This window comes from Bos indicus, chromosome 15 (assembly GCF_029378745.1).
Source record: "Bos indicus isolate NIAB-ARS_2022 breed Sahiwal x Tharparkar chromosome 15, NIAB-ARS_B.indTharparkar_mat_pri_1.0, whole genome shotgun sequence".
NCBI lineage: Eukaryota > Metazoa > Chordata > Mammalia > Artiodactyla > Bovidae > Bos > Bos indicus.
Window position 1 is genome coordinate 51,263,801 of NC_091774.1, and position 24,253 is coordinate 51,288,053.

Consider the following 24,253-nt stretch of genomic DNA (forward strand, 5'->3'; position numbering starts at 1 on the left):
TGGATTTGTCTCTTTCTTCATACAGTTTTATCTGGTTTTGGCTCACGTATTTTGACCTTTTGTTGTCAAGGACATATATGTTTCAATTGTTATGTCTTCTTGAAGAATCGACCATTCTGTCATTATATAATGCACTTCTTTATTCCCGATAATCTTCATTATTCTGAAGTGTGCTTTGTCTCAAGCAAACAGAGCTACCTCAGCTTTCTTTTCTTTAGTGTTTGCAAGGTATATCTTACTTTATCATATTATTTTTAGCTCATCCGATTCTTTTACAGTTAAGATAGGTTTCTTGTAGACAACATATAGATGGATTTTTCTTCATTGTGGTTAAAAAAAAAAAAATGAGATCTACTTCTTAGCAGAATTTTAAATGCACAGTACAGTGTCATTAACTCTAAGTACAATGTTGTTCAGGAGATCTCTTAGAACTTTTTCATCTTGTATGACTGGAACTATACCCCACTGAACAGCAATTCCCGATTCCCTTCTCCCCAGTGCCTGGCAACCACGATTCTACTTTCTGTTTCTATGAGTTTGACTATTTAGACACCTCATATAAGCGGAATCATGCAGTATTAGTCCTCTTCTGACTGGCTTATTCCACTTAGCATGGTGTCCTTGAGATCCCTTCGTGTTTTTACAAATGGAGAAATTTTCTTCTTTCTCATGAATGAATAATATTCCCTCGTGTGTGTGTGTGTGTGTGTACCACATCCCCCTTATCCATTCATGATACATGGACACTTATGTTATTTCCATATATGGCTATTGTGGATAATGCTGCAATGAACATGACAGTACAGATATCTCTTTAAGATCCTGATTTCAATTATTTTGGCTAGACATCCAGAAATAGGTCTGCTAGATCATCTAGTAGTTTTATTTTTAATTTTTCAAGGATCATACATACTATTTTCCACAGTGACTGAACCAACTTACATTTCCAACAGTAGTGCACAATGTTTCACTTTTACCCTCATCCTCACCAAGGTTTGACCTTTCTTTTTTATTAAATAGCCATTTAAGCAAGTGAGAAGTGACACATAAATGTCATTTTTATTTTGATTCATTGATGATTAGTAACACTGAGAACCTTTACATGGACCTGTTGGCCATTTGTATGTCTTCTTTTGAAAAATGTATATTCAGCCCATGAGCCCATTTTTAAATCAGGTGGTTTGTAATTTTTTGCTATTCAGTTGGACGAGTTCCCTACATATTTTGGATAATAACCTCTTCCAAGATATGTTCTACAAAATATTTTCTCTCATTCCATACTTGGATTTTTATTCTCATTTTGTTAGGTGTTTCTTCTGTGCAGAGCATTTGAGTTGATGTAGTCTCACTTTTGATTTTTGCTTTTGTTATTTGTGTTTTTAGTGCCATACATTAAAACTCATTGCCATGACCAACTCAAGGAGCTGTTTCTCTGTTCTTTTTTAGGAGTTTTATGGTTTGGGTTTGATGTTAATGTCTTTAATCCATTTTGAGGGGATTTTTTTTTTTTTTTTTTGAGTGATGTAAGATAAGAGTACAATTTCATTTTTTCCTCCTAATTATCCAGTTTTCCTAATACCATTTATCATAGAGTCTATTTTTCCCCATTGACTGTAGATGACCATACATGTAAGAGTTTATTTCTAGTGTCATCGATGAAGCCTGTGTGCTCAGAGTGAGGCACTCCTGCTCACATCTTAGGGAACAAAGTTTAGAAATGACTGAAATTGTAAAAGAAAAGCATTACTGCTGGCATGCAAAACCATTATATTTAGAAGGTTATTCTAGAAGTAGAAAGTTTATTCTGTATTGGCTAGTATACTTTCCTTCATTGACCAACACAGACATTCAGAAGTATATTTGAAACATTAATTACTTTTAAGCACCACATTACAATCTGGGGATGCAGAGAAATTTGAGAAACGTCCAGAATCCTAGAGACTTCAGGTTTACAGAGAAGCAAATTTTAAGTTGGTGATTTTAGAAAATTGGAGATAAAAGTTGATTCTCTCTGAAGAGAGTCTATCTTAGGATATCTATCTCAGTACTGTTATATCTTAGGCTCAGGAACACTGTATCTTCCATCCCAGCTTACCTCTCTTGCTACCTCTGCTTTTATTTTGAAGTGAGAAAATTCAGCTCCTATTTCCATCCTCCCAGCAATGAAAGAAATTGTTCTACCCTTAACTTACTGGTCAAGGGAGCCCCGTCACTGGCCTTGACACAGCAAACTCTCTAGAGCATAAGGCTGCTCAGTGAGGAGGAAGAAACCAAAAAGTCACATTTCTACACAGACAGGGGCTTGAAACACAGGAGATGATAGTGCTAATGACAGTCATGTGTTTGGATAAAAGGGAGGAAAATGGAAGTGTCTGTTTCTGTTTTTAACTTCAGGAAAAGACCAAAGCCATGGAACCCATTATTTGGCAGGTTGCTCTTCTGATAGAACAACTTTGGTTTAATACATGTTCCTCCTAGGTTCCTCCTAGAAATCCCCTTCAAATGCCTCATCTCCCATGCTTTCCTCTGAAAGCTAAGAAAGCCTGCTTAAGAAAACCTCAAAGTCTCTTCTTTCCATCCCCTGCTTTGGGAACCCGAGCAAAGACTCTAGTAATCCTTGGGACTCCTCATTTTTGCCATGACATATCTGCAGGCTAAGTCAGTATCTCCAACCTGGTAGAATTATTAGGGTACCTGTCATTTTTTGGAAGGTGTTTCTTTATTTACAAAATTTCAGGAACATCAGACAGACCATGTACTCCTGCCCCCCTTCCCAGACCTCACCCTCCCCTGCAGCTATAAATAACTCGATTTGGACTTCCTTGGTGGTCCAGTGGTTAAGAATCTACCTGCCAATGCAGGAGACACAGTTTCAATCCCTGGTCTGGGAAGATCCCACATGCCGGGGAGCAACTAATGTCCTGTGCCACAACTACTGAGCCTGAACTCTAGAACCCCAGAGCCACAGCTACTGAGCCTGCCTGCTGCAACTACTGAAGCCCATGTGCCAAGAGCCTGTCTCAAACTCATGCCCATTGAGTCGGTGATGCCATCCAATCATCTCATCCTCTGTCATCCCCTTCTCCTCTTGCCTTTAATATTTCCCAGCATCAGGGTCTTTTGTAATAAGTCGTCTCTTTGCATCAGGTGGTCAAAGTATCGGAGTTTCAGCTTCAGCATCAGTTCCTCCAATGAATAGTCAGGATCCATTTCCTTTAGGATTGACTGTTTCCATCTCCTTGTAAGTCCAAGAGTCTTCTCCAATACCACAGCTCAAAATCATCAATTCTTCAGTTCTCAGCCTTCCTTATGGCCCAACTTTCACATCCATACATGACTACTGGAATACCATACCTTTGACTATATGGACCTTTGGCGGCAAAGTAATGTCTCGGATTTTTAATACACTCTCTATGTTGGTCATAACTTTTCTTCCAAGGAGCAAGCATCTTTTAATTTCATGGCTGCAGTAACCATCTGCTGATTTTGGAGCCCAAGAAAATAAAGTCTGTCACTGTTTCCATTGTTTCCTCATCTATTTGCCATGAACCAGATACCATGATCTTAGTTTTCTGAATGTTGAGTTTTAAGCTAGATTTTTCACTCAGCCCTTACCTTGGTTCTTAAACCACTCCTGTCTGTTGCTATCTAATTCACTCACTGGCCTTAGACTGAGTCTTCAGGAACAGACATTCAATTGGAGATGAAATTTACCTTGCTGCATAGTAGAATTTGGACTCTTGAGGGAAGCACTCTCACCAGGGCTCCAGGGAAAGAACTGTCTCCACCAGCCTCGCCCTCTTTCCAAATGTGCTGATTCAGTTCTTCCCCACTTCTTCTGGTTCCTTTCTCTCTTGCTTATCTCTAGATACCTGATACAAAAATCATTCACCATGTGAACCAAGCTTCCTACAACAGGAATATAAATACCTATAATTAAAATGGGCTCATGGTTTTTAAAATTTCATTCTTCATGGAAAGGATTAATGAAATTCACATGAGTTTCAAAGCCCAGAGTCACAAATACTGATGTTTATCTCTGTATCTAAGAGTCCATAAATGTACTAACCTAGCAGTTAATAGGATACATGGGAGTCTTGATTGCCTTAGACACGTTTCTATTTCATTTGCCTAATTAACTCCTTTGCAGTCAAGATTCTTCAGTTTTTCATAATTTCCTTTTTTTTTTTTTTTTTACTTTACAATATTGTATTGGTTTTGCCATACTTCAACATGTATCTGCCATGGGTGTACACATGTTCCCATCCTGAACCCCCCTCCCACCTCCCTCCCCATACCATCCCTCCAGGTCATCCCAGTGCACCAGCCCCAAGCCTCCTGTATCCTGCATCGAACCTGGACTGGCAATTCGTTTCTTATATGATATTATACTTACACAGAGCTTGTTAGTTTTTAGTGTCCTTGAAATTCACTGAGATTTTTGAATATGGAAATTGATTGGTTTTACCTCATTTGGATATATTCGGGAATTATTTCTTACAAAACCTTTTTCTCTCTTCTCATTTCAGTTGGAAATCCCAACAACAACACATATGTTAGACCTTTTGACATTGTTGCATCACCATTTGAAAGTCTTTTTATTTTTCTGTATTTTTCCTGTCTTCTCAAATTGGATAATTCTACTGAAAGATCTATGGTCTATTTCTGCAAGTAGGGTTACCTAGGTCAAGGGATAAATGCATTTGTAGTTTTGTCCTATATAGAAAGAGTCCTGTTGAACACATTATACTACCTTTGAATACTAACAGCCATATGAAAGTAACTCTGTCCTCACAAATTTGCCTGTAGACTATCATCTCAAGTCTTAGAACATTTGTCAGTCTGATAGTGTGTCAAGTGTGGCTGATGATCTGCACAAATGGATGCCAATAATTCTTCCCTCTGCTGTCTTTACAAGCCAATTCTTCCATCATGGAGTGAGTGAGTGAAAGTGAGTGAAATTTGCTCAGTCATGTCTGACTCTTTGTAACCCCATGGACTGTAGCCCACTAGGTTCCTCTGTTCATGGAATTCTCCAGGCAAGAATACTGGAGTGGGTTGCCATTCCCTTATCCAGGGGATCTTCCCAACCCAGGGATCTAACCTGTGTTTCCCGAATTACAGGCAGATTCTTTACAGTCTGAGTCACCCACTCTGTTACACCTGTGATGGCCTCATGACTCGCTTTAGCCAATGGAATGAGGTGGAAGTATTATCCTCTGCCTAAAGGATTTACAAAGGTCCATCTAGTCAAGGCTATGGTTTTTCCTGTGGTCGTGTATGGATGTGAGAGTTGGACTGTGAAGAAGGCCAAGCACCGAAGAATTGATGCTTTTGAACTGTGGTGTTGGAGAAGACTCTTGAGAGTCCCTTGGACTGCAAGGAGACCCAACCAGTCCATTCTGAAGGAGATCAGCCCTGGGATTTCTTTGGAAGGAATGATGCTAAAGCTGAAACTCCAGTACTTTGGCCACCTCATGCAAAGAGTTGACTCATTGGAAAAGACTATGATGCTGGGAGGGATTGGGGACAGGAGGAGAAGGGGACGACAGAGGATGAGATTGCTGGATGGCATCACTGACTCGATGGACGTGAGTCTGAGTGAACTCCGGGAGTTGGTGATGGACAGGGAGGCCTGGCATGCTGCAATTCATGGGGTTGCAAAGAGTCGGACACGACTGAGCTACTGAATTGAACTGAACTGAACTGAAAGCAGGAACAACAGTCAGAATGTGAATATATAATCAAAAAACAATATCAGGGTAGATTGTACTTGGGAAGTGAAGGATTTGAAATAAATACTTACAAATGAAGCTGCTGCTGCTGCTAGGTCGCTTCAGTCACGTCCAACTCTATACGACCCCATAGATGGCAGCCCACCAGGCTCCCCCGTCCCTGGGATTCTCCAGGCATGAACACTGGAGTGGGTTGCCATTTCCTTCTCCAACAAATGAAGCTACTGACACACTATTATTGTTAGGCTGTTGGCCCTTGGACTATAAAGTATTTCTGTCATTTTTGGATTTTTTAAACTGTTACTGTAAACATGCACAAATATAGAAAACAAAACGAATGGCTTAACAAATTCCTTTCTCTTTTTTTTTCAACTTTGTAATTGGATGATAATCACTTTACAATGTTGTGTTAGTCTCTACTTTACAACAGCATGAATAAGCTGTATGTATACATATATCCCCTCCCTCTTGAGCTTCCCTTCCACCCCTCATCCTACCCTCTGGGTCATCCCAGGGCACTCATGAGCTCCCTGTGCTATACAGCAGCGTCCCATTAGCTATTTTACACATGATAGTGTATATTATAGGACTTCCCTGGTGGCTCAGATGGTAAAGAATCCACCTGCAATGCAGGAGACCTGGATTTGACCCCTGGGTTGGGAAGATCCCCTGGAGGAGGGCATGGCAATCCACTTCAGTATTCTTGTCTAGAGAATCCCCATGGACAGAGGAGCCTGAGAGGTTACAGTTCATGGGGTCACAAAGAGTTGGACACGACTGAATGAGAAAGCACAGCACAGTGTGTATAAATGTCAATGCTACTCCCTCAATTATAAGGCAAACATCACCCAGGCCAAGAAATAAAACTTGGTCAAACACACCTGCAGCAATGTCCATGTGCCCAGTCCCAGTCACAAAGCCATCACTGGCACACCTAACCTTCCAAGTTACATGTACATTCATATCTTTCTGCAATTTGCACCCAAATGCTGCCATTTCATCTCAGCAATCTCTGAATATTCCATTTGCCTCTGTGTCTTAACTGGTACTAGGTTTGTCTACTCAAGAAACCACTGTATTTTCAGTAACACATTAAATCTTTATTTCCCATTCCTCATAATTAGACAGAAAGATATTGTTAGTTACCATTGCAACTTACAAACATAACTTCCACTCCCTTTATCAAAACGACCGATAGCAGTGGTGTTCATGCCACATGGGAAGTATCCTCCCACAGTATTTAACTAACACCTGATCTAGCCCAATCCTCCCCACACCTTGATATCTTTTAACAGCATACCTGGAGGGCCACAGAGAATTTAGCAGTCTTCTGGTCCAAACTCCGGCTGCTTTTGGTGGAGCTGAAGCTAGAAAGACCTTTCCACAAGGAGAAGCATCCTCAGTTCAGTTCAGTTCAGTCGCTCAGTCGTGTCCGACTCTTTTTGACCACAGGAATCACAGCACGCCAGGCCTCCCTATCCATCACCAACTCCCGGAGTTCACTCAAACTCACATCCATTGAGTCGGTGATGCCATCCAGCCATCTCATCCTCTGTCATACCCTTCTCCTCCTGCCCCCAATCCCTCCCAGCATCAGAGTCTTTTCCAATGAGTCAACTCTTCACATGAGGTGGCCAAAGTACTGGAGTTTCAGCTTTAGCATCATTCTTCCAAAGAACACCCAGGCTGAACTCCTTTAGAATGGACTGGTTGGATCTCCTTGCAGTCCATGGGACTCTCAAGAGTCTTCTCCAACACCACAGTTCAAAAGCATCAATTCTTCAGAACTCTGATATCTTCACAATCCAACTCTCACATCCATACATGACCACTGGAAAAAACATAGCCTTCACTAAACGGACCTTTGTTGGCAAAGTAATGTCTCTGCTTTTCAATATGCTATCTAGGTTGGTCATAACTTTTCTTCCAAGGAGTAAGCATCTTTTAATTTCATGGCTTCAGTCACCATCTGCAGTGATTTTGGAGCCCCAAAAGACAAAGTCTGACACTGTTTCCACCGTTTCCCCATCTATTTCACATAAAGTGATGGGACCAGATGCCATGATCTTCGTTTTCTGAATGTTGAGCTTTAAGCCAACTTTTTCACTCTCCTCCTTCACTTTCATCAAGAGGTTTTTCAGTTCCTCTTCACTTTCTGCCATAAGGGTGGTGTCATCTGCAATCTGAGGTTATTGATATGTCTCCCGGCAATCTTGATTCCAATTTGTGCTTCTTCCAGCCCAGCGTTTCTCATGATGTACTCTGCACAGAAGTTAAATAAGCAGGGTGACAATATACAGCCTTGATGTACTCCTTTCCCTATTTGGAACCAGTCTGTTGTTCCATGTCCAGTTCTAACTGTTGCTTCCTGACCTGCATATAGGTTTCTCAAGAGGCAGGTCAGGTGGTCTGGCATTCCCATCTCTTTCAGAATTTTCCACAATTTATTGTGATCCACACAAAGGCTTTGGCATAGTCAATAAAGCAGGAGTAGATGTTTTTCTGGAAATCTCTTGCTTTTTTGATGATCCAGCGGATGTTGGCAATTTGATCTCTGGATCCTCTGCCTTTTCTAAAACCAGCTTGAACATCTGGAAGTTCACGGTTCACGTATTGCTGAAGCCTGGCTTGGAGAATTTTGAGCACTACTTTACTAGCGGGTGAGATGAGTGCAATTGTGCAGTAGTTTGAGCATTCTTTGGAATTGCCTTTCTTTGGGAGTGGAATGAAAACGGACCTTTTCCAGTCCTGTGGCCAATGCTGAGTTTTCCAAATTTGCTGGCATATTGCGTGCAGCACTTTCACAGCATCATCTTTCAGGATTTGAAATAGCTCCACTGAAATTCCATCACCTCCACTAGCTTTCTTCGTAGTGATGCTTTCTAAGGCCTGCGGGGAGCAAGCTCTGCCCGTGGCAAAGGTCATGAGGAAGGAGGCTTTGCATACGCAAAGGCGGGATCAAGCCTCAGGAGTCGCCCTGGAAATTCTCGAGCATCTACCCCCAAAACTAGAGTCTGCCTACTTTCTGCTTTGTGCTTTCACCTACACCTCTGACTTTACGGGGGGCTGTCCCCCACTACCTCTCTCTGAAAAAAGAGCTTACAGCTCCAGTTAATAATTCCTGGGTGTGACAGTGTTTCAACCTACAAATTCCTTTGGAAGTCCTCTAGCCTGCCTGAATAGGTTTTTCCGGCCACATGTGATTGCTCAGAGCCTCCCAACTGTGAGAGGCATGAGATGTTCTAAACTGTCTAAACACAGATTCCTTTGAGCAGTTAAAAGATTGATTAGAAATTGTATTGGTGAAGGGATTTTCACTTGTTGGGCCAATGTTTGCTGCTAAGTCTCCATATCCCTTACCTGCTGTGTCCTTGGCAGTGTATTGATTAATATAATTGGTGTAAATAGTAGCTTTAATGTTTGTAATCTGGGACCCTTGAGTTAATTCTTTTTCTTGTTATAGCCCACCACACCTTTGCTCTGTAGGAATGCAACTTTATCTAATGCTTTTGGAGGGTGGCGCTTGACTTATTACCTTTAGAGAAAAATAAGTTTTCTGAAGAAAGGGTCTTAAAATGTTAACAGGCCTCCGGGCCAGAAGATGATGCAAATCACCTAAGCTTTTGCATATGATAAGTTTGCAGGAAGAAAGCCTGGCTTGCTGCATGACTCTACCCCTTCCCCCATTATCCTCTATGCATAACTTAAGGTATAAAAACTACTTTGGAAAATAAAGTGCGGGCCTTGTTCACTGAAACTTGGTCTCCCCATGTTGTTCTTTCTCTTACCTTCTGGCTGAATTATTCAGCCTCTTTTCTTCACTGAAATTTCCTACTGAGCTATCCGTATTTCAGCCTCTTTTCTCCACTGAATTTCCTCACTGAGCTATCCTCATTCTATTACTTTTTATATCTTTGATTAAATATTTAAATAAATAGGTCACCTATGCCATCTCTCCTTTGAATACCCTGGATCAGCCAGGGCTGGACCCCGGCAAAGGCCCACTTGACTTCTCATTCCAAGATGTCTGACTCTACACACCATCGTGATTATCTTGGTCGTGAAGATCATTTTTGTACAGTTCTTCTGTGTATTCTTGCCACCTCTTCTTAATATCTTCTGCTTCTGTTAGGTCCATACCGTTTCTGTCCTTTATAGAGCCCATCTTTGCATGAAATGTTCCCTTGGTATCTCTAATTTTCTTGAAGAGATCTCTAGTCTTTCCCATTCTGTTGTTTCCCCCTATTTCTTTGCATTGATCGCTGAGGTAGGCTTTCTTATCTCTTCTTTCTATTCTTTGGAACTCTGCATTCAGATGCTTATATCTTTCCTTTTCTCCTTTTCTTTTCACTTCTCTTCTTTTCACAGCTATTTGTAAGGCCTCCCCAGACAGCCATTTTGCTTGTTTGCATTTCTTTTCCATGGGGATGGTCTTGATCCCTGTCTCTTGTACAATGTCACGAACCTCAGCCCATAGTTCATCAGGCACTCTGTCTATCAGATCTAGTCCCTTAAATCTATTTCTGACTTCCACTGTATAATCATAAGGGATTTGGTTTAGGTCATACCTGAATGCTCTAGTGGTTTTCCCTACTTTCTTCTCAGATGGTAAAGCGTCTGTCTACAATGCGAGAGACCCGGATTCGATCCCTGGGTTGGGAAGATCCCTTGGAGAAGGAAATGGCAATCCACTCCAGTACTATTGCCTGGAAAATCCCATGGACAGAGGAGTCTGGTAGGCTACAGTCCATGGGGTCGCAAAGAGTCAGACACGACTGAGCAACTTTACATTCATGTTCAAGTCTGAATTTGGCAATAAGGAGCTCATGATCTGAGCCACAGTCAGCTCCCGATCTTATTTTTGCTGACTGTATAGAGCTTCTCCATCTTTGCCTGCAAAGAATATAATCAACCTGATTTTGGTGTTGACCATCTGGTGATGTCCATGTGTAGAGTCTTCTCTTGTGCTGTTGGAAGAGGGTGTTTGCTATGACCAGTGCATTCTCTTGGCAAAATTCTATTAGTCTTTACCCTGCTTAATTCCGTATTCCAAGGCCAAATTTACCTGTTACTCCAGGTGTTTCTTGACTTCCTACTTTTGCATTCCAGTTCCCTATAATGAAAAGGACATCTTTTGGGGGTGTTAGTTCTAAAAGGTCTTGTAGGTCTTCATAGAACCATTCAACTTCAGCTTCTTCAGTGTTACTGGTTGGGGCATAGACTTGGATTACTGTGATATTGAGTGGTTTGCCTTGGAAATGAACAGAGACCATTCTGTCATTTTTGAGATTGCATCCGAGTACTGTATTTCAGACTCTTTTGTTGACCATGATGGTTACTCCATTTCTTCTAAGGGATTCCTGCCTGCAGTAGTAGATATAATGGTCATCTGAGTTAAATTCACCCATTCCAGTCCATTTTAGTTCGCTGATTCCTAGAATGTCGACATTCACTCTTGCCATCTCCTGTTTGACCACTTCCAATTTGCCTTGATTCATGGACCTGACATTCCAGGTTCCTCTGCAATATTGCTCTTTATAGCATCGGACCTTGCTTCTATCACCAATCACATCCACAGCTGGGTATTGTTTTTGCTTTGGCTCCATCCCTTTATTCTTTCTGGAGTTATTTCTCCACTGATCTCCAGGAGCATATTGGGCACCTACTGACCTGGGGAATTCCTCTTTCAGTATCCTATCATTTTGCCTTTTAATACTGTTCATGGGGTTCTCAGGACAAGAATACTGAAGTGGTTTGCCATTCCCTTCTCCAGTGGACCACATTCTGTCCGACCTCTCCACCATGACCCGCCCATCTTGGGTGGCCCCACGGGCATGGCTTAGTTTCATTGAATTAGACAAGGCTGTGGTCCTAGTGTGATTAGATTGACTAGTTTCAGTGTGTCTGCCCTCTGATGCCCTCTTTCAACACCTACCATCTTACTTGGATTTCTCTTACCTTGGAGGTGGTGTATCTCTTCACAGCTGCTCCAGCAAAGCGCAGCCACTGCTCCTTACCATGACGAGGGGTATCACCTCACCCCCTCCCCTCCTGACCTTGAATGTGGAGTAGCTCCTCTAGGCCCTCCTGTGCCCATGCAGCCACTGCTCTTCGGAGGTGGAGTTGCTCCTCCTGGCCGCCGCCCCTGGCCTCCAGTGTGAGGTAGCTCCTTGTGGCCGCTGCCCCTGGCCTCGGGTGTGGGGTAGCTCCTCTCAACTGCTCCTGCGCTCTCACAGCCTGGCACTCTCGGCCGCTGCCCCTTACCTCGGACTCAGGGTAGCTCCTCTTGGCCACTGCCCCTGACCATAGACGTGGGGTAGCTCCTCCTGGCCACTGCTCCTGACCTCGGACCAGAAGCATCCTAAGATACTGGTAAAAGGAACGTCCAATAATGGAGATCACAACTCGGCATCCTGGGATCCCACACACCACAAGTGAGACCTGAAAATGCCTTCAGAATGCCACCAGCAGCTCTCTGCTGCTGCTGCTAAGTCACTTCAGTCGTGTCCGACTCTGTGAGACCCCATAGATGGCAGCCCACCAGGCTCCCCTATCCCTAGGATTCTCCAGGCAAGAATACTGGAGTGGATTGCCATTTCCTTCTCCAATGCATCAAAGTGAAAAGTGAAAGTGAAGTTGCTCAGTCATGTCCGACTCTTCGCGATCCCATGGACTGCAGCCTACCAGGCTCCTCCATCCATGGGATTTTCCAGGCAAGAGTACTGGAGTGGGGTGCCATTGCCTTCTCCGACCAGCAGCTCTCAGTCCTGGCTAAATTCTATAGGTAACATCCACAGCTCCATGTAAATGATCTCTGAGTTCCGATCACCTCCTCTAATCTGTCTCTGACTTTCCAGGCAAGGAAGCCCCAGGTGCTGCAGGATTTGAGAGGAAATGTGGGCCCTGGCAGCCTCCCAAGCAACCTTTTAAGTTAAGTCATGTCCAACTCTTTGCGACCCCATGGACCACGGCATGCCTGGCCTCCCTATCCATCACCAACTTCCGGAATCTACTCAAACTCATGTCCACTGAGTTGGTGATGCCATCCAACCATCTTGTCCTCTGTCATCCCCTTCTCCCCTTGCCCTCAATCTTTCCCAGAATCAGGGTCTTTTCAAATGAGTCAGTTCTTCACATCAGGTTTTACTCACATACTATTCTCATTCTTAGCAACTCCAGCAACCAACACATTTCCCACTCAGTGTCCACAATGTTCAGGGTTTGATGTCTTCCTCAACTACATTTTTTAAAGATTTTTTTGATGTGGAACATTTTTTTAAGTCTACTGAATTTATTTCAATACTGCTTCTTTTTTTTTTTTTTTTTTTTGGCTTTGAGGGATGTGGGATCTTAGCTCCTTAAGCAGGGCTGAAACCTGTACCCCCTACAATGGAAGGTGAAGTCTCAACCACTGGACAACCAGGGAAGTCCTTCAATTGCTTTTTTCTAACTCTACAATAGACATCAACTTCTACAGTTCCATTGGGAGATATACCACTAGATCAAAATATAAACAATAAATTCACCACCATTAAAGTTCTAACTTTCCAATCTTTTTTATATTTTTATAACCTATAGGGCTTCCTTGGTGGCTCAGCAGTAAAAGATCCACCTGCTAATGCAGGAGATATGGGTTCGACACCTGGATTGGGAAGATCCCCTGGAGAAGGAATGGCAACCCACTCCACTATTCTTGCCTGGGAAGTCCCATGGAGAGAGGAACCTGGCCGTCTACACTACACAGGGTTGCAAAAGAGTAATAAACAACTTAGCGACTAAACAACAGAGAGGATTCTTAAACCATGTTCCAAAACCTTTTTAATTCAGTACCATTCTTTTTAATTTATTCAAGTACACTTTATATTTTTTAAGTAAACAAATTCTATTTTTAATTTCTTTTACACTGCAAAAGAATACAATGTTGTATTAGCTTCTACTGTACAACAAACTAAATATATCTCCACTTTCTTAGGATTCTTTTCCCATATAGGTCATTAGGGACTTTAAGAGAGTTCCTTGTGCTAGAGTAAATCCTTATTAGTTAACTATTTTATGCACTTTATATTTTGTAATTCATCACTATAATCTCTCCATCTAAGCACCTGCAGCATTTTAATCCTCCGTCATATTTGCCTTGCCTGTCTGAACAAAGAAGAACTCAGAAACATATTACATTTTCCTCAAAATGGGTATTCTGGTGAAAATAATATCAGCTGGATAACATATTTCTATCTTCAGAAGAACATCCAACACTACCTAAAAACCTACTTCAATTTGGTGTTCCCATCACATGAAATGATAGCCTCAACAGATTATCCCCTCCAGTCACCAATCCTGACCCTGACTAACCACCAGCAGCAGAAAGACTAATGATAAAGCCCAAGGAATCTACCAGGAAAGAAACCCTCATGCTCATACCACCAGCACTTCCACATGCAGATATATACACATAATCACCTGTGGTGAAAGAAAATTGAGTGTTTCTAAATTACTACCCTCTCTCCTCTTCAGCAAGTCCTCTTATTTCACTTCAACATCTCTCTTGATCCCACATCTACTCCACCTGTCCAGAGCCACAACCCTACTCCTGGATCCACTCTTTACCTCAGGAATTACTGTACTAACTGATACATCTCCAGGTCCACCTTTCACTTCAATATGCCTACAATGTGTGGAGAAAGTCATCTACTTGGTGACATAGCAAATAACCTAATTCAATCATGCCAACTCCCTCTCCTTTATTTTCTCCTTTAAGATACACAGGCCTTGGTGTTACTGCTGATCACAACCAAGAATAATTCATTTCCCAATAGTGAGGATGCACTTTCAGAGGAGCATAATACTCAAAACAGTGAATATTAAGCATGAACAAAATTCTTTTGAGGAAAGAATGCTTTTCTCCCTGGAATTTATAAAAGTTCAGTTTAATTCAGTGGCACAGTCATATCCGACTTTTTGTGACCCCATGGTGTGCAACACGCCTTGTGCAGGACTTCCTTGTCCATCACCAACTCCCAGAACTTACTTAAAATCATGTATTGAGTTGGTGATGCCATCCAACCATCTCATCCTCTGTCATCCCCATCTCTTCCCACCTTCAATCTTTCCCAGCATCAGGGTTTTTTCAATTGAGTCAGTTCTTTGCATCAGGATGCCAAAGAATTGGAGTTTCAGCTTTTTTAACATCACTCCTTCCAATGAATATCCAGGACTTATTTCCTTCAGAATTGTCTGGTTGTATCTCCTTGCAGTCCAAGGGACTCTCAAGAGTCTTCTCCAACACCACAGTTCAAAAGAATCATTTGTTCGGCACTTAGCCATCTTTATGGTCTGGCTCTCACATTCATACATGACTACTGGAAAAACCATAGCTTTGAGTAGATGGACCTCTGTTGGCAAAGTAATGTCTCTGCTTTTTGATATGCTTTCTAAGTTTTTCAATTTTTTTTTCCCCAAGGAGCAAGCATCTTTTAATTTCATAGCTGCAGTCACCATCTGCAGTGATTTTGGAGCCCAAGAAAATAAAGACTCTTACTGTTTCCATTGTTTCCCCATCTATTTGCCATGGAGTGCTGGAACCAGATGCCATAATCATAGTTTTTTGAATGCTGAATAGTAAGCCAGCTTTCTCACTCTCCTCTTTCACCTTCATCAAGAGGCTCTTCAATTCCCCTTTGCTTTCTGCCAAAAGGATGGTGTCATCAGCATATCTGAGGTTATTGATAGTTCTCCCTGCAATCTTGATTCCAGCATGTGTTTCATCCAGCTTGGCATTTCACATGATGTACTCTTCATAGAAGGTAAACAAGCAGGGTGAAAATATACAGCCTTGACATACTCCTTTCCCAATTTGGAGACAGTCTGGTTCTAACTGTTGCTTCTTGACCTGCATACAGATTTTTCAGGAAGCAGTAACAGTGTCTGGTATTCCCATCTCTTGAAGAATTTTCCACAGTTTTTTGTGATCCACACAGTCAAAGGCTTTACTGTACTGTAGTCAATGAAGCAGAAGTAGATATTTTGATACTTAATGATTAAACTATTATTATTTAGTCTTGTTAGATGGACTGTTCTCCTTTATTTCTGCATTCTCTCGCTTCATGATTAAACTTATCGTTTAGCTAATTTTTTTCAGAGACAAAAGCAGGCAGAGCACATAGTGGGGAAAGACCATAGGGTCCTGTTCTGTTTCACTTTGACCCCAAGATCTTGCTATACAAGGTTTGTTAGACACCTTCAGGTTTGGATCACTACTCTAATAAAATTTCATGCTGTATGTAGCTTCTGACTACCTTTTCATTTATGCATGGTGTTTCTTTGACAATATCTTTATCTTTTGAATGTCCTGCTTCCCTTGTATTCTTGATGCCCTGTTTTGAACAAATTCTCACAGCTCCCAAGTCTCAACTGAGGCTCAGAAACCCCTGCTTTGAGTCAGCTGTTCTCATCTGAAGGGCTTTGTACATCCCAGATCTCTGGGATCCACTCCCAGATTTTCCAATTTGGTGGCCTGAGGTCCAAAGTTACCTTACCCCACATTCTGGATCAATGTTAATGTCCTGGCTTTGGGACTCCTACTTGGAGAAGATCAAGTCTGTTCACTGAGGTAGGATTCCTTCAATGTGACAATCACTACAATTCACAGAGGCACAGAGACAAAAAATCTGTGAGTTTCTAAATGGATGCTTCTTCTGAACGATTTTGAAGAGACAAGACTGTGTCTCCTTACTGTTTGGTGTACAGTTCATAATTTTTAGGTCTATAACCTTGGTAGGTCACCTCTGCAAACTGACAAACGGAATTTAAAATTACTATATTTCAGCATAGAGTGTTCAGAGAGAGCTGTACTAGAAAACATGGGAAAGCCAGGGAGGTGGCTCCAGTCCCTGAAGGAACATTATGAACTCAAGAAAATCAAATGGAGGATGTGGGTGTTTTGAAACTCCTGCAACACTAACAGGAGGGGTGTTTTCCAAACAGTTGCTTTGTACACTGGTGAATCTTGTTATTATTTATGGGCAAAATTATGTGCTTCCCCCATAATTTAACAAAATTATAATCCTATTTTATCAATTGTAGGAAATAAATATGAAACAACTCTTGCAATTATACATATAATGAATTTACTGCAAGTTTGAAAACTTCAAACACACTTTTCATATGCATGTTCTTGGTTCAGTAGAGAGAATGATGACAAGCTTGGAAGTAGCCTGGACACATTGTCTTATATGCATAGTAGCCTCTTCCAAATGTGGCCCAGAGGATGAAGTGGAGATTACAAAACACTCCAACCAGGGAGCCAGACCAGGGTGGAGAGCAGACGTTCAGGTAATTGAATTACAAAACTTAGCCTCATATACACAGGCACATACAGGGTTAACCGTACCTGGCAAAGGACTCTGGGGTGGCAAGGAAGCCGGATGGGCACCTCCTGGCAGTGGAATTAGGTGATTGGATCACCAGGTTGTTCTGGTCACCCCACTGGGTCCACTATCTCAATCCAATCACTCAAGAGTTAAGGCAATCACCAAATCAAGAGGTCTCCACCCACCTTGGGCCCATGCCTCCATATGAAGGCCTTCTCTCTTCTCTGATTCAAATGCTCATTACAAAAGTGGACCCAGCCGGTCATCTCCCTGGCCTTCAGAGTCCCCCTCAGACCCTGAAGTCCTCCTGTCCAGCTGGAGTCCCAAGAGGCTGCCACCATGCCCTCCTCCCCACTCAGGGTGGCTGTGGTCTGCATGAGCAATGTCAACAGGAGCATGGAAGCCCACCGCGTCCTCAGCAAGAATGGGTTCCATGTCAGGTCTTTTGGAGCCGGATCCCACGTGAGGCTCCCAGGAGGGGCACGCAACCCACCAGTGCGCTACAACTTCTCCACATCCTATAAGAAGATGCACAGCTACCTCTTCTCTAAAGACCAAAAGCTTTACAAAAGGAATGGAGTCTTACACATCCTGAAAAGAAATGAGAGAATCAAGCCTGGCCCAGAAAGGTTTCAAGAGTGCCCAGATCCCTTTGACATCATCTTCACCTGTGGGCAGAGGGCCTATAACCGGGTGGTGGCCAACCTGTGTGCCAGGGATCAGGAGATGTGGCAGCCTGTGCCGCTCGTCAATGTGGACATAGACAACACCCTGGAGGCAGCCAGCCTTGGAGCCTCGATCATCTGTGAGCTCTGCCAGGGTCTCCAGCAGGCAGATGACACGCAAAGTCGTCTGGCCAAGCTGCTCCAGGCAACAAAGGAGAAAACAAGAAGGAGCTTTCTGCACACGGTCTGCTTCTACTGAGGAAGCATCTTGGCTGGTTTCAGCTCCTTTGTTGGTAAGAACCCGTGCCTGGACTCTTGAGTTGCTGGGTATTTTCTGGGAGAGGCTTCTTCAAAGCCGTTTCTGCTAAAGGCCGTCTCTGTATGATGTGTTGTCAGGTACACCCCACCCAGTGAAGGAGGTGGAGGAGGAGAGCATCACACGGCACGGGGAACATGGAACACCGGTAGACATGCCAACCCTTCCAATGTGGGGAACGATGGTGTGGAACTGGACCTGGAAGGAAGAACTCAGTGCTCACAAGGTTCTGCAAGGAGGTTAATCTCGAGGACTCTCTTTTCTGGATGGACTATCAAGGCTGATCACAGAGCCAGGGACAAGCAATGCATTGAAGGATATTGTGAGAAAAAGGAACAGTGTCTATTTTATTACTAATTTCCTTTTGTCCTTTCCGTGTGGTGTATCGATACAATGGGTTGTTTTTTCTTAAGTGGGATGGGAATAACATTGAGTGGAAATTATATTGAATTTGAAATATTTTTGCTTTTAGATTGTATGTCTTTGATGAATGCCTGCTTTATTAGAAACTCAGGGTAGATCAGGTGTAGTTTTTCGGGGGGAAAATCCAAGCATGATTTGTTTAATCCAATAATGTATTTATGAAATAAAATTATAAATTGGTGTATTCCATGGTCGCATTTATTACTAAAATCCAAGCCCTATCTGTTGAACTATGTACCTTATTTAAATAAAACAAAATGAAATAAATCAAAATAATACTCTTTAAGAAAAGGTATCCTCTATGACTCACTTCCCAGAATATTGGAAATAAAAGTGAAAATAAACAAATGGGACCTAATTAAACTTAAAAGCTTTTGCACAACAAAGGAAACTCTAAGCAAGGTGAAAAGACAGCCTTCAGAATGGGAGAAAATAATAGCAAATGAAGCAACTAATAAACAACTAATCTCAAAAATATACAAACAACTCCTGCAACTCAATTCCAGAAAAATAAATGACCCAATCAAAAATTGGGCCAAAGAACTAAATAGACATTTCTCCAAAGAAGACATACAGATGGCTAACAAACACATGAAAAGATGCTCAACATCACTCCTTATCAGAGAAATGCAAATCAAAACCACTATGAGGTACCATTTCACACCAGTCAGAATGGCTGCGATCCAAAAGTCTACAAGCAATAAATGCTGGAGAGGGTGTGGAGAAAAGGGAACCCTCTTACACTGTTGGTGGGAATGCAAACTAGTACAGCCACTATGGAGAACAGTGTGGAGATTCCTTAAAAAACTGGAAATAGAACTGCCTTATGGCCCAGCAATCCCACTGCTGGGCATACACACTGAGGAAACCAGAATTGAAAGAGACATGTGTACCCCAATGTTCATCGTAGCACTGTTTATAATAGCCAGGACATGGAAGCAACCTAGATGTCCATCAGCAGATGAATGGATAAGAAAGCAGTGGTACATATACACAGTGGAGTATTATGCAGCCATTAAAAAGAATACATTTGAATCAGTTCTAATGAGGTGGATGAAACTGGAGCCTATTATACAGAGTGAAGTAAGCCAGAAAGAAAAACACCAATACAGTATACTAACACATATATATGGAATTTAGAAAGATGGTAACGATAACCCTGTATGCGAGACAGCAAAAGAGACACAGATGTATAGAACAGTCTTTTGGACTCTGTGGGAGAGGGAAAGGGTGGGATGATTTGGGAGAATGGCATTGAAACATGTATAATACCATATATGAAATGAATCACCAGTCCAGCTTCAATGCAGGATACAGATGCTTGGGGCTGGTGCACTGGGACGACACAAAGGGATGGTATGGGGAGGGAGGTGGAAGGGGGGGTTCAGGATGAGGAACATGTGTATGCCTATGGTGGATTCATGTTGATGTATGGCAAAACCAATACAAAATTGTAAAGTAATTAACCTGCAATTAAAATAAATAAATTTTTATAAAAAGAAAAAAGAGAAAAGGTGTCTTCTCATTTGTGCTAGGGGATGGATCTTACCAACTGGGTATCTTGATCTCCTTTTTTTCAAAGCCTATAAATCCCATGTAGAAAAGCATTCTTTTCTCTTGAGAATTTACTTCTTGCTTCAAACATTTGTTGTTTTGTGTTTTGTGTTCCTCTGAAAACGAATCCTCATTGCTCGGCAGTGAAACATTCTTGGTCCTGACCAGAGGTGCCACCAAGTCTTGTGTGACTCACAGGAGAAAATAAAGGAGAGGTAGTTGGGATGGTGAAGTAGTTTACTCACTATCAGAAAGTAAGTGTGGACTTTGTTATCCATGTAGGTGACATGGAGTGCCATGGGTCTGGAGGGATCAGGGAGTACAGGACATCCTGAGGACAGGAGTGCACTGAGAAGTAGGGAGATGGCTCTGCATAGGGGGAGAAGCTGTGGGAGCAGAGGCAGGTGCTGGAGTTGAAAAGACTTGATGAAGAGAAGAGAGAGGGATGGATATAGAAGCACTCTCAATTTCTGTCTTTCCCCACATGTGAGCATGTGCATCTATATCTGAAGAGGGCAGTGGTAGGGAGATGATGGTTTTCTTTCCTGGTAGAGTCAGTGGTATTCAAGATCAGTCTCTCATCTGATGGGGGACAGTCACGGTCAGGAATGGAGAGGGAGTAGGAGTCAGCTGAGATCATCTTTTCCAATGATAGGACCACAAAATTGAAGTAGGGAGATTTAGGAGCCCTTTGAAAGAAAGAGAAATGATTTGTCCAGGTGAACTTATTTTGCCAGAAAATCCACATGCAGAAAAAGCTGTTGGTTGAATTCCTGTCTGTAGGGATATGCAGGAGGCAAATATGAGACAGTGCAACTGGTTCAAAGTGCTGTAGATGTTACACAGGAGCGATTATAGTAATGCCACTTAACATAGTAGGTATCCATGGAAAAATAAAGGGAATGGAAATGGATGAAATCCATGCTGAAGCATAGTTTGTCTAAGAGCTATTAGAGTTGAAAAAAAATAAAAGATTAGAAGGTGGGTGGTTGAAGGTTGGTGAATATCCTGCTTTGGATTTTGATGTAGTGGCAGAGATCTGGGTGGAAGTATGGAAACTGCTGTCACAGGGGACTGTGGAGAAAAAGGCAGCTGGGGAAGAAGTGACAATACCAGATTTTGTTGGTGTTGAATGGGTGATGTGTGCACTTGTAGGGTTTGTTAAGTATTTGGCCTGTATCTATTGATTTTACATCCAAAATTGACAGAATATGGGCTTCCTCAGAGTGGTAAGTCCAGAAAGACAGAAGATAACTTTGAGAAGAGATTGTGTCTACAGGATTGATTTTTTAAAAAAAAGAAAGAAAGAAAGAAAAGAGGTAGTAATCATAAAAAAGATGCTGACATCATTCAAAAGAGAACTGACTCTAAAGGAAATCAATCTTCATATAAATGAAAACATATTCAAGGTTATCTCAAGGTGAAAAAACAGGGACGGTGTCCAATTAAATAGTGCTCAGAATTGGCAGAAAGTGAAAGAAACCCTGCCCTGTAAGGTCTCCTCTATCAGCACTGCAGACATCAGGAAGTCTTATGGAGTGACACAGGAGCACTGCTCTAGCACTAAGAGCTCAACTGTTGGCTGCCACAGTGCTGGCATGCTGAACAAGAACCCCCCATCCCCACCCTGAGTCTGAGAGAGAAATTCAGGAGCACACAAAGCAGATGAGAAGTAGAGGTTTTCCCCACTGTGTGACCCTAGAGCCATCCTATGAAGAGAAAGAACCATGATGAAATTACTTCCTCCTGTAGTATCATGAATGTAGTTTGGACTCTGAGATCTTTCTTCTCTCTCTCTCTCTCTCTCTCTCTCTCTCTCTCTCTCTCTCTCTCTCTCTCTCTCTCTCTCTCTGCTTTTCCTGGCAGGATGAGTTAGGTCTCAGGCAGTGACTGTTAAAAAACATTTTCACATCATATTTGAGAGCTGACTACCTTTTCAGGTATGCCTGGCCTTTTCTCTAATCTGGCTTTTCTCTTCAGAATATTCAACCTCCCATCTAGAGGTAGTGCTTCTCAGGGACTTCCGAGGTTCAGTCAAGTTTCTGAAATCTCTGTTACTAATCAATTTGCTCCCAATCTTTAGTGCACGTCCCTGCAATCCAATTCAGTGGTCTGGGAGTCCAATTCCCAGGTTAAACAAGCTCCCCTTCAGTTCATGCTGATGCTCTGGGGGTCACACTTTGAGTAGACTTGGGCTGTTTACTGACATAGGACTCTTTGCACTCAGAGAATCACTGCAATGGACAGAACATTCAGTCTGTGGCTCTATGAAGAGATCTCTGCCCTCGTCATTTTGAAGTGACAGCATTAAGTCTCCTTAGTGGTCAATGTCCCGACCCCAAGTTTAATATCTGTACAGTTGCTTCATCAGCTATGCAAATGGAGAAAAGCAATGAAAAGGCTCCTATTTTGAGTATGGAGTGTTCAGACTGAGCTGCTTTTAGAGACAAGATAAGGGAGGAGGATCAGGTCGGTTCACTCCAGAATTCTGATGAATTGAAGAAAAGAGAAAGGAGAAAATGCGGTGTTCTTGCAACTTGTGAAACCCTATCAAATGGCAGTAATATTTTCCAGAGGTTGCTACTGACATCGGTGCATGCTTTTTTGACTGATAGAAAGAACCATGAATGCCTTCCTAGGATTTAGCACAACTGCTCTACTGGAGTATCAACTCTAACATGAAAATTTGGGGAACAACCACTGTGATTCTTTGCATCATTGGATTAGGAGGCTCAGGAATTTCAAAGACCTTTTCCACATGCATGTCTTCAGCTCTTTGGAAGGCTGGTGAGAAGCCAGTGAGTAGTCTAGTTGTTTGGCCTGATACCAATTCTAGCCCCATACACACAGGCACAGATGGAGTTAACTGGAGATGGCAAAATGCTCAGGAAGGGGTGGGGGTTGTGTGGGCACCCACTGAGGTTGGGTGATTGCATCACTGGGATTATTCTGAAAACAGCACTGGGTTCTCTGCTCCCAGCCCACCATTCAAATCCAATCAGTCAAGAGTTAAGCCAATCATCAATCAAGATTTCTCCTCCCACTGAGGACAAGTGCCTCCATATAAACGCCCTCTTTCTTCTTTGACTCTAACACTCCTTGGAAGAGCTGGACCCAGTCGGTCATCCCCTGGCCTTCAGAGTTCCCTCAGCCCCTGAAGTCCAGGCATCTGGCTGGAGTCCCAAGTGGCCGCCACCATGCCCTCGTATCCGCTCAGTGTGGCTGTGGTCTGCATGAGCAACATGAACAGGAGCATGGAGGCCCACCGCATCCTCAGGAGGAAAGGATTCCGAGTCAGGTCCTTCGGAGCTGGATCTCGAGTCAGGCTCCCAGGAAGGGCACGCAACCTCCCCGTGGTTTACAATTTCTCCACCACCTATGAGGAGATGCGCAAGGACCTTGTGCGCAAAGACCGACAACGCTATAACAGCAACGGCATCTTACACATCTTGGGAAGAAACGAGAGAATCAAGCCTCGCCCGGAAAGATTTCAAGAGTGCCGAGATCGCTTTGACGTCATCTTCACCTGTGCGGAGAGTGTCTACGACAGGGTGGTGGAGGAGCTGTGGGTCCGAGAGCAGGAGACCTTCCAGCCTGTGCACGTGATCAACGTGGACATGGCTGACAACTTGGAGGAGGCCACGCTTGGGTCTTTCATCATCTGTGAGCTCTGCGAACGCCTCCAGCAGGCAGACAACCTGGAGGACTCTCTGGTCCAGGTGCTCCTGGCAGCCGAGCGCAAAACTGGCAAGAGCTTTCTGCACACGGTCTGCTTCTACTGAGGATCTTGTCTGCTTTCAGCTCCTCTTGGTAAGCACTTGTGTCTGGACATTGGACTAGGTGGTATTTTCTGTCAGAAGCGGCTTCCAAGGCCTTTCTGCTAAAAGCCATCTACATGACTTTTTCCAGGTACACTCCAGCCTGGGAAGGAAGTGGAGAAGGAAATCTCTTTCTGCCAAAGTAACATGAACGCCCTGGAGGCATCAAACCTTTCCATGGTGGGGGACGATGGTATGGATTCTTGACCTGGAAGGAACACTTCCGGTCTCACAGGGCTCTTCGAGGAAGTTAACCTAGAGGACTCCATTATCCACATCAAGAGACCAAGGTTTACAATGGACCAGTGATGCGTTGAAGGACACTCAGGGAAGAAGAACAAACAAACCCCACACCATTTCCATTCCATCATTGGTT

The 24,253-nt window shown here is 42.9% G+C and overlaps 2 protein-coding genes across 2 annotated transcripts; both read left to right on the forward strand.

The window, feature by feature from the left end:
• The first annotated feature begins 17,440 nt into the window (after nt 1-17,440).
• On the forward strand, nt 17,441-18,025 carry LOC109569485 (RNA polymerase II subunit A C-terminal domain phosphatase SSU72 like protein 3-like). The gene has a single exon (XM_070803801.1). The coding sequence runs from the start codon at nt 17,441-17,443 to the stop codon at nt 18,023-18,025; it is 585 nt and encodes a 194-aa protein (XP_070659902.1).
• A 5,231-nt stretch (nt 18,026-23,256) lies between these two features.
• Nucleotides 23,257-23,841, forward strand: LOC109569486 (RNA polymerase II subunit A C-terminal domain phosphatase SSU72 like protein 3-like). Its single transcript, XM_070803802.1, has one exon. The coding sequence runs from the start codon at nt 23,257-23,259 to the stop codon at nt 23,839-23,841; it is 585 nt and encodes a 194-aa protein (XP_070659903.1).
• Nucleotides 23,842-24,253: the final 412 nt, after the last annotated feature.

Coding starts and splice junctions, on each gene's coding strand:
- LOC109569485 (XM_070803801.1), top strand. CDS start 17,441: ATGCCCTCCTCCCCACTCAGGGTGGCTGTGGTCTGCATGAGCAATGTC.
- LOC109569486 (XM_070803802.1), top strand. CDS start 23,257: ATGCCCTCGTATCCGCTCAGTGTGGCTGTGGTCTGCATGAGCAACATG.